This window comes from Nematolebias whitei, chromosome 19 (assembly GCF_014905685.2).
Source record: "Nematolebias whitei isolate Nwh7 chromosome 19, NemWhi1, whole genome shotgun sequence".
Lineage (NCBI taxonomy): Eukaryota > Metazoa > Chordata > Actinopteri > Cyprinodontiformes > Rivulidae > Nematolebias > Nematolebias whitei.
In genome coordinates, this window is record NC_056516.1 from 40432345 (window position 1) to 40443674 (window position 11330).

The 11330-nt window shown below is 44.2% G+C and overlaps 1 protein-coding gene across 1 annotated transcript in view; it reads left to right on the forward strand.

The window, feature by feature from the left end:
- LOC119425558 (ephrin type-A receptor 7) overlaps positions 1-4952 on the forward strand; it is a 103514-nt gene extending 98562 nt beyond the window's left edge. The window contains exons 10-14 of the mRNA XM_037693084.1: positions 1597-1713; positions 2322-2408; positions 3865-4017; positions 4493-4683; positions 4772-4952. Coding sequence (XP_037549012.1) covers positions 1597-1713; positions 2322-2408; positions 3865-4017; positions 4493-4683; positions 4772-4952 — 729 coding nt within the window. The remainder of the gene's footprint in view (positions 1-1596; positions 1714-2321; positions 2409-3864; positions 4018-4492; positions 4684-4771) is intronic.
- Positions 4953-11330: the final 6378 nt, after the last annotated feature.

Consider the following 11330-nt stretch of genomic DNA (forward strand, 5'->3'; position numbering starts at 1 on the left):
CTTCATCCCTGAAAGAGTGACCTCTGGCCTGGAGATGAGTGTAGACCGCAGAGTCCTGGCCTGATGATGTTGATCTTCTGTGCTGGTCCATCCTTTTGGCCAGTGGCTGTTTAGTTTCCCCGATGTAAGACTGATCACCCTCCTGACACTGAACAACATACACAACATTACTCTGTTTGTGCCGGGGGACTGGATCTTTGGGATGAACCAGTCTTTAATGTATTTTGGGGTTTAAAAGCCACTGGGACGTTATGTTTAGAAAATAAACGTCTCAGTTTCTCTGATACCCCCTCAACATATGGAATGACCACTGGTCTGGGTCTGGGTTCCTCCTTTTCACCTGATGCTGACTGGAGTCCTGTTTAGGTTTCTTCTTTCAGGAAAGCCCAGTTAGGATATCCACATTGCTCTAGAGCCTGTCTTGTGTGGGATTTCTCCTTCTGCCTGGCTCCTGAGCTAGTGGGGATGCTGTCTGCTCTGTGGTACAGAGTCCTGATGACTCCTAACTTGTGCTCCAAAGGGTGATGGGAGTCAAACTGCAAATACTGGTCTGTGTGGGTGGGTTTGCGGTACACCTCGGTTTGCAAATGTCCTCTATCAGAGACTGAGATCTCGCAGTCCAAGAAAGCCAACCTGCCATTTTTTACATCTTCTCGTGTGAACTTGATGTATTTATCCACAGAGTTGATGTGGTCAGTAAAATGTTGGACTTCCTGAGATTTGATTTTAACCCAGGTGTCGTCAACATACCTGAACCAATGACTTGGTGGTGTCCCTGAAAAGGACGTTAAGGCTCTCTTTTCTACCTCCTCCATGTACAGGTTGGCAACATTAGGAGAAACTGGAGACCCCATAGCACACCCATGTTTCTGCCTATAATATTGCTCCCCATATGTGAAGTAGGTTGACTGCAGGCACAGTTTCAAGAGTTGACACAGTTGGTCTGTGGAAAGCGTGGTCCTGCTGCTCAGAGTGGTGTCTGATTTTAATCTTAAACTGACCACCTCTACTGCATCATCAACAGGAATGCACGTAAAGAGTGATGTGACATCAAAAGAGACCATTGTTTCATCAGTCTAACCCTAACCGAGTTAATCATGCTAACAATTAACTTGGTCACTTACAATGTTTCCAAATATCTGGCATCTGTACTCATCCCTTTAGTTGGCAGCTCAGAACACCACATACAGAACACCATGGACTTTGTGGATAAGATGAGGGATGTCATCATGGAAACTGATGAAACAATGGTCTCTTTTGATGTCACATCACTCTGCACTGCCTTAGAGATTGGGTGAGGAGCTCTGTCATCTATGGGGAGCTCAGAGTAGAGTTGCTGCTCCTCTCTGGGCTCATCCCACTGGGAGGAAACTCAGGGCAGACACAGAACTTGTTATTACTGAAGGTTCTATATCCTCTCTGGTCTGAGAACAAATTGGAGCTCCTCAGGAGGAGCTGGACAGTGTCTCTGGGGAGAGAGAGGTATAAGTTTGTCTCCTGGACCTGTTGTCTCTGTGACCCAACTACTGATCAGTGGTAGAAGATGGAGATGGAGCCCAGCAAACATTCATCAGTGTTTTTATGAACTCCACTCAGAAACATGAAGGGCAGCTGAACGTGATGCAGCTCATTGACATGCTGACCGGTGTGGCTTCAGGAATGAAATACCTCACTGAGATGGGCTTCGTTCACAAACGTCTGGCTGCTCACAAGGTGAGAGAACACCTGGGTGGGGGGGGGGGGGGGGTTTGACTCATTCAACATTTATTTCTACAGGTTGGTCTCATTGAGCCTCTGGGATTCTTTTACAAGAGAGACCTGACTTTAACAAAGAGTGATGACAACAAATGACAATCATAAAATAAAGCATGTAACTTGAGAAGAATAAATAAAAGAAAATGGTATTAAAAAGAACGAAACTAAAACAGCTAGATTATAAAGTGATGTAGAAAACTAAAAACAGGAACATGTCTGCATTGTTTTTTCCAAGAACTTGTCAAATGTTTGAAGACACTTAGAGAGGTCAAAGGTCGAGAGCTTCAGATCTTTTTACAAGATATTCCAGGAAACAGGAGCGGAGTAGGAGAAGGTCCTTTTGTCTAGTTCAGTCCTCACTGAGGGAACACTGCAGGTAATGATGTCCTGAGAGCGCACGCTGTAGCTGCACTCACCCAGTTCTTGAGTTCTTCATCCTCACATTTCAGACACTAACTTGCCTATAGATTTAGATGGAAGCTGAAAAGGAGGAGTTCTGTCACCTCCAGGCTTCACTGACAGATTTACTTCCTGAAGATTTCATCTGTTTCTTCTCCTCGTCTCAGGTTCTGGTGAACTCCAACCTGAGCTGCAAGGTGTCTGGTTTTAGACCTCTTCAAGAGGAAAAGATGCAGTCCATCTACACCACATTGGTAAGACAAAACTCTGCTGTTAAGCCAGAAATTTGGACCCAACATGACCCAGTTCTGTTTCTGTCTGTAGCTCCAAGTTGCAGTAGAAGTCATCGCAGGGCACTAAAAACATTCACATTCATTACAAAATACGATCAGTAAAAGTTCTCTCTCTAAAGAAGCAGCAGATTGTGCTGAATCCACTCCTTCACAGTCTCCCATACTGAGCAAGAACAAAGGAGAGAGTGGGAAGGAAAAACTCCCTTTAAAAAGGAAGAAACCTCCAGCAGAACCAGACTCAGGATGAGAGGCCATCTGCTTCAACCGGCTGGTTTGAGAGGACAGGAAGTAGAAACTGACAGGTGTACTTTCTATAGGATTAAAGACAAAAAAAACATGTTGAGATGAAAATAATTACAAATACTAACAGAGTAAAGACAGCAGCAGAGAGAGGACATGTGGTCAGTTTGTCCTCCAGCAGTCTAAGCCTATAGCAGCAGAACATAGCTCCACAGGGATAGTTCAGAAAACTCAAGCCAACCCAAACTATAGGATTTATCAAAAAGGAAAGTCTTAATCCCAGTCTTAAACTGGACAATGTGTCAGCCTCACGGACAGAAACTGGAAGTTGGTTCCACAAGAGAGGAGCCTGAGAACTGAAAGATCTTCCTCCCATTCTGCTTTTTGGAAACTCTAGGAACCACGAGTAAACCTGCAGTCTGAGAGTGAAGTGCTCTGTTAGTAAAATATGGAACAATAAGATCTGTAATATAAGATGGAGCTAGGTTGTTGAGAGCTTTGTAGGTTAGAAGTAAGATTTTGAATTCTATTCTGGATTTGACAGGGAGCCAATGGAGAGAAGTTAAAACTGGAGAGATATGATCTCTCCCAGTAACTCCAGTTAAGACTCTGGCAGCAGCATTTTGGATCAACTGAAGATGTTTTAAAGAAGTATTTGGACACCCAGATAATAAACCATTGCAATAGTCCAGTCTAGACGTGACAAATGCATGGACCAGTTTTTCTGCATCATTTTTAGATCAGATGTTTCTAATCTTACTGGTTTTGTTCCGGTGGGAGGAAGTGGTCCTGGGCCAATTTTTAATGTGGGGATTAAAAGACATATTCTGACGAAAACTAACACCGAAGTTTTTTACATCCAGCCTGGAGGACAAATAATTGCCATAAAGAGAAAGTGAGAGTCTGAAAACATGCTCAGGTCCAAAAATCACGACCTCTGAATTTAAAAGCAGAAAATTAAGTCATCCAGGTTTTTATGTGTCCAGGACAGACTTGTGATCTAAGTGACTGAAATAATGTTTTAGAACAAGAAAGTCCACTCAGAATCATCAGTGGGTCCTTTGACTCTGGGCTCCCATGGCTCTGAGATCCAGTGACCAGGAGGAAATAAAGTCTCTGTAATAACTCACCTTATAGTCAGAGGGAATATTGACATTTTCATTTTTGTGTCCTGCAGCATGGTGGGAAGAGTTCGGTTCTGTGGACTGCTCCAGAGGCCATCCAGTACCACCGCTTCTCCTCAGCCTGCGACATCTGGAGCTTCGGCATTGTCATGTGGGAGGTCATGTCTTACGGAGAGAGACCCTACTGGGACATGGGCACCCAGGACGTAAGCTCCTTCATGTTCTCATATTTAACACACACATTTTTAGCATCAAGATGTTTCAACTGAAGCTTCATCTTCCTCACACATTAATCAGAACCCAAAGGCTCAGAGTCAGAGCTGACTTTGACCTCTTCATGCAGATCATTTACATATTCCATTTGTGAATGTCAGCAGAATTCTAGTTGTTCTGTTGTCTTTCTCAGCTGCCATTACATTATCAAACCTTCCACCTGACAGGTCAGAGGTGACACTGGTCGAGTGGCGGGGACAATAATCTACCTGGAGTTAAGACATTATATCATGACAGGTGCTCGGCTGTCCTCCTGTGATCTGCCATGCCCTTTACCTCCCACTCTGATTAAATGGAAATGTCAAATGCTGAAAAGCTTTTTATGAATCTTCAGTCGGGTTGAAGCTGAAGGGACTTTGTGTGTGTGTGTGTGTTTGTGTGTGTGTGTGTGTGTGTGCATGTGTGCAGGTTATAAAGGCCATCGAGGACGGCTTCAGACTGCCAGCTCCAGTAAACTGCCCACCCCATCTGCACCAGCTGATGCTGGGCTGCTGGCAGAAGGAGAGGACGGAGAGGCCCACATTCAGTCAGGTCCACTCTGCTCTCAGTCAGAGCATGCGCTTACCAGACGGGATTGGTTCCTCTACTCTGGCCCGCAGGTGTGGACACAGGTTCAGGAGCCTTGGACCGTTTGCTTGTCTGCATGCTAACTAACGTTCCTAACAGGTTCTGTTCCGTCTGCTGCAGGACCCTCAGCTCATTCATTATGCTGGCTGAGCGACCGCTGCCCACTCTCCCATCCTTCAGCTCTGTGGGCGAGTGGCTGGACGCCGTGGACATGGGCCGATACAAGGACAACTTCGCAGCTGCAGGATACTGCTACCTGGAATCTGTGGCCCGGATGACCGTGCAGTCAGTACCTTCCTGACTCACCTTTTATTTGTTAAGAAAAATCACTTAAAAACTGTACAGTGTTCCAGAGAAAATCAGATTTAGTTGAAGAACTATACAGTGTTCCACAGCAAGTCATGATGTAAGAAGCTTTTAAATCCCTCACTGAGCAACATTAACTGGATTATTGTTTAAGGAACAATAATGCTCCAGTGTTCTGTGAGGAGCAATAATGTCAACCTGCCCAACGATGGCATGTTCAGCCGTATGTCAGCTTTCAACCGCTGGGCGTCTAGATGGTGCTCTGAAAACAACATAGGATTTGTAGACCACTGGAGTGCATTTTGAGGGGAAACCCAGTCTTATGTGAAGAGATGGAATCCATCCCACCTTCAGTGGAGCAGCACTTCTCTCTAAAAACTTGGCTGATCCAGTTGGACATCCAGGTTGACAACTAACGGTCCAGTCTAGAAACCATACCATACCATTTTATTTATAGAGCACTTAAAACAGCTACAAGGCCAACCAAAGACAACACGCGAAGCAATATACAAAATTCATTCAACCTTTATTTAAACAGATAAATCACATTGAGCCTCGAAGACTCATTTACAAGTGAGACCTGTTTGGACAGACAAAAACAGTGGTTAACTGGACACGTAGGAGTTGGAGGCGAAAAAAATTCCTATCAGACTTTTTTTTTCTTGCCTGAGAAAAAACCCCTCTAATATTAAAAAAAACACTTCGCACAAACAAGCACATATTTACGTAGACTTTCTGCAATCGGAGACGAGAGCGGTCAACAACGCTTATAGATGCTCTTGAGGTCACTGTAATCAGTCAATGTCCTCCGATGAGATCCATAAACATTCTTGAGGTATGTCGAGGAATGGCCAAGAATAACCCCTGAGTATCCAGAGTCCTGAAATGATGACACAAAGTTTATTCAGCTGGTTTCATCTGGTTGTCAGTTGGAAATTCCTCAGGGAGGGGGTGGTGAGCGTCAGATCACATTTTCTCCAGGTGAATTCAGATAAGATGACCTTCAAGGACACCAAGGCGACCAAAATTTAGATAAACACACAGTTGTTTTGGGGACAGGCAGAACTTAATGACATCTGCCTTGAGTCTGTGTTGGTCCACTCGGTTCCGAAATGTCCAAAACAACATGGCCACACCGATGGAACGTGACCGAGTAAAATCCCCAAGATCTGATCCATTCAGCCCAAAGCATTTGAGTCAGGGTACACGAGGCACGAACCAAGCCATCATAAAGGCAAGCAGCGTGATCTTGTCCAAATTTGCTGCCAACGACTTCCTTGATTGTAGATAAAACCAGCACCAGCTGAATCCAAAATAGCAGAAACCAGTTATCAAAAATCCAATTAAAATATGCGTCCTTAAAATCCACAGATGGCAGCAGAGAAAGACACATCATCAAGTCTTCAAGTCGATGAGATGTCTAGCTGTGTGCGTGCCAACACAGCAAATTGGCTCGCCCAAAGCCTGTCTTCTCTTCAAGAAATGTTGTAAATTGAGTTGAGGAACCAACTGGTCAAAACAGTCCATAATTATGGTTCGGAAGATGCAAGAGAGTCTCACAGCAATTTCACAGACAGACAGAGCAGTAAAGCGGAGAGGGAGGGAGGGAAGCATCCGATCTCGTCGAGAGCAAGTGGTGAATGAAGTAAATCAAAAATAAACATAAAAACGATGCAGATAATAAATATGACGATAAACCAGTGTGGAGTGTAGAGGTTCAAAACACAGATCCTCTGTTGTTGAAAGCTACTGAATAGTAGTGAGCTTTTAAATGGGATTTGAAAACCGAGGTGGAGGGGGCCTGTCTGACAAGCAGAGGTAACTCGTTCCAAAGTCTTGGTCCTGCTACAGAGAAGGCCCTGTCACCTCTGCGCTTAAGACGAGTTCCTGGAACTGTGAGGAGCAACTGGTCCGCTGACCTCAGGGAGCGTGGTGGGACATACGGTTGTAGCAGATCAGAGAGATGGGGGTGGGGGTGGGGGGGACACTGTTCAGTGATTTGTAGACATACATGAGTATTTTGAACTGGATTCGAAGGTGAATCGGTAACCAGTGCAGTGAGGCCAAAACTGGTGTAATGTGCTCTCTTTTGTCTGTACTGGTTAAAAATCGGGTTGCTGCATTCTGGACCAGTTGTTCATTCATTCATTAATTCATTCAACCTTTATTTAAACATATAAATCACATTGAGCCCCGAAGACTCATTTACAAGTGAGACCTGTTTGGACAGACAAAAACAGTGGTTAACTGGACACATGTAGGAGGTGGAGGCGAAAAAAATTCCTATCACACTTTTTTCTTGGTTGAGAAAAAACCCTAATATTGAAAAAACACCTCGCACAAACAAACACATATTTACGTAGACATTCTGCAATAGAGCAGAGCAGGAAGAAGGAAGAGACGAGAGCGGTCAACAACGCTTATAGATGCTCTCGAGGTCACTGTAATCAGTCAATGTCCTCCGGTGAGATCCATAAACATTCTTGAGGTATGTCGAGGAATGGCCAAGAATAACCTCTATAAGAATCCAGAGTCCTGAAATGATGACACAAAGTTTATTCAGCTGGTTCATCTGGTTATCAGTTGGAAATTCCTCAGGGAGGGGGTGGTGAGCGTCAGATCACATTTTCTCCAGGCGACTTTAGATAAGATGACCTTCAAGGACACCAGGGCAACCAAATTTTAGATAAACACACAGTTGTTTTGGGGACAGGCAGAACTTAATGACATCAACCTTCAGTCTTTGTCAGTCTACTCGGTTCTGAAATGTCCAAATTAACATGGCCACACCGATGGAACATGTCTGAGTAAAAAAACCAAGATCTGATCCATTCAGCCCAAAGCGTTTGAGTCCGGGTACTCAGTCAGTCAGAGTCAGAGTCAGAGTTTCTTTATTGTCATTCGCACCTCATGTGGTACATGTGGTGGAGCGAAATTATGTCCACAGGGTCCCAGTTACATCCAACAATAAAATGTATAAGAAAAACAGTAATAACATCTAAGATATGAACTAAGAAAAACATCAACTAAATATACACTAAGCACTCATAACATAAACATTGAACATCAGCACAAACATGAACATGAGTCTGTGTAAGCAGATGTGCACGCATGAACACATCAACATTGAAACAGATCAGCAGCAACATGAAACAGATCAGCAGCAACATGAAACAGATCAGCAGCAACATGAAACAGATCAGCAGCAACATGATATGGTTTTTCACAGTGATTATTCTAGTTAGAGATTCATGAGTCTAACAGCCTCAGGGTAGAAGCTGTTCCTCAGTCTAGTGGTTCTACACTTAATGCTCCTTAACCTCCTTCCTGAGGGGAGTGGGGCAAAAAGTGTGTGTGCTGGGTGAGTGGGGTCCTTCATGATGCAGGTGGCCCTCTTCCTGCATCTGGAGGTGTAGATGTCTGTGATGGTGGGGAGACTGACTCCAACATCTTCTGTGCAGCCTTCACCACTCTCTGCAAAGCTTTTCTTTCTGCAGCTGTGCAGCCTCCATGCCACACGTTGATGCTGGAGCACAGGATGCTCTCCACTGCACACCTGTAGAAGGAGGTGAGGACTGAGCTTCTCAGACCAGCTCGCCTCAGCCGTCTGAGGAAGTAGAGTCTCTGAGTCTCTGGGTACTCAAGACATGAACCAAGCCATCATAAAGGCAAGCAGCGTGATCGGGTCCAAATTTGCTGCTGACGACTTCCTTGATTGTAGATAAATGCCAGGACCAGCTGAATCCAAAAAGCAGGAAGTAGTCGTACTATGGAGGTCTGACTGATACCAAACAGGAGCGAATTGCAGCAATCAAGCCTAGATGTAATGAATGCATGTGTTACTGTCTCCAGGTTCTTTTTGGACAACATGGGCTTCAGTTTAGACAGCCGCCTCAGTTGGAAGAAGCATGATTTAATCATGTTTACATGATTGTTAAGTTACAGGGAAGGGTCCATTATCACACCCAGGTTAGTGACTCTTTGTTTTTCTGACAGGGTTAGAGCGGAGAGGTCGATGCAGTGGTTTGTGATCGTGTCGTTGGGAGGGAACAACATGACTTCAGACTTCTTTTCATTGAAACTTAAGAAGTTTAAAGTCATCCAGTCCCTGATGTCAGCCAGGCAGTCGAGCAGAAGTTGAATAGAGCATGTACCATTGTGTCTTAGGGGGAAGTAAATTTGACATTCGTTGGCGTAGAAGTGAAAGGGTATGTTATGTTTCTGGAAAATAGCACCGAGTGGCAGCAGGTATAGAGAGAATAGGAGGGGACCCAGGATGGACCCCTGCAGAACTAAAATCCTTGATAGAGACACAAAAGGATCTGTCAGTGAGGTAAGATCTGAACCAATTGAGGGCTGATCCTGTGACACCCACCCACTGCTCCAACCTAGAAATGAGGATCTCATGGTTGATGGTGTCAAAGGCGGCTGTGAGGTCCAACAGGACAAGCAGCACAGAATCACCGGTATCTGTGAATCTGAAGATGTCATTAAAGACCTTCAGCAGGGCAGTTTCAGTGCTGTGGAGAGGTTTAAAGCCAGATTGGAAAAGCTCTAAGATGGCGTGATCCTCCAAGAAGCACTTCAACTGGGACTCGACTATTTTCTCCAGTACTTTAGAAACAAATGGGAGTTTGGAGACAGGCCGGAAGTTGGAAACGACTGAAGGTTCAAGGTTGTTTTTTTTTTCAGGAGAGGCTGGACAGCATCATGTTTAAAGGTTTTTGGCACCACGCCAGTGGATAAACTACTGGATAAACTACTAAACCAGTCCAGGAAGCAGAGTTGTAGTCCTCCACCTCTCTGCTGCTTCTCCTCTGTTACCCACCCACACCCCTATTGAAACAGTGTCAACTCGCCCACGGCTCAAATTAAATAAACCTAAAATCAGCTCTAAAAAATATAAACCATAAAAATCTGATTAAAATTAACTCAGTTACTTTACCAGAGCAAAATCATCAAATCATTAAATGTGGATTATTGAACATCAGATCTCTTTCCTCTAAATCCCTGTTAGTTAATGAACTGATAACTGATCATCATATTGATTTATTGTGTCTGACACAAACTTGGCTACAACAGGAGGATTTTGTTGGTATAAATGGATCCATCCATCCATCCATCCATTATCTTTACCCATTTATTCAATTTTGGGTCACGTGGGTCGCCGGTGCCCATGTCCAGCAATCACTGTGCGAGGGGCGGGGGACACCCTGGACGGGTCGCAAGTCCATCACAGGGACACATAGAGACAAACGAGACAAACAACCATTCACTCTTTCTCACCTAGGGACAATTTAGAGTCACCAATCAGTCTAACATGCATGTTTTTGGTCTGTGAGAGGAAACCGGAGTACCCGGAGAAAACCCACGCATGCACGGAGAGAACATGCAAACTCCACCCAGAAAGGCCCCTGGACCGGGGTTTGAACCAAGGACCTGCTCGCTGAGAGGCAGCAGCTTTACCAGTTGCACCACCGTGCTGCCCATTAATGAATCCACTCCTGTTATTTATTTAAATGTTCATGTTCTTAGTACAACTGGCCGAGACATGGGTGTAGCTTCTATTTTTCAGTCAGGACTATTAATTAATACTAAACCAATTAGTAGTTATAATACTTTTGAGTCACTGTCTCTAAGTCTGTCCCATCCTAAATGGAAAACAGAACGGCCACTCTCACTACTTGTTATATATCGTCCATCAGGCTCCTATGCTCAGTTTTTGTCTTAATTCTCAGAATTCTTAACTGACTTACTATTATATACAGCTAAATCATAATAATGGGTGATTTCAATATTCATGTAGATGTTGAAAGTGATAGTGCAAGCATAGCGTTTAATAATTTAATAGAGTCAATAGGTCCTGATGCATGCTCAATAATCCAGGTAGAAAAATCTAAAAAAAAGTTTAATCTGGTCCTCTGGACATTCAAAAAAACAAAACAAAGCAAAACAACAGCAAAAAAAATTGGAAATGTTTCGTCTTCCATCCCAAAGACTTCCTCAGTCTGAGGTGCTGTATTCAGCTCAGTCTCTTAAATAGTACCTTCTCAGGGTGGATCAACCAGTTTTGCTGCTGACAACAAAAACCAGCTGATCACATGCTCAAGAAGGACCATCAGCCTAACAATGGATCATTAGCACCTGATGGCTGTTTACTGTTCACAGAGGGCTGAGTGATACTAGCAATCACAGCATTGTAAGAGGGGGACAGTTGAACCTGGAGGCTCCACCCCTGTTTAATGATGGACGATTTCTTTTCACAAAGATGGCCTCCTTTACTCCTCTCTCAAACCATCGTTCCTCTCTGTCCAGGATGTGAACATCTTCATCCCTGAAAGAGTGACCTCTGGCCTGGAGATGAGTGTAGACC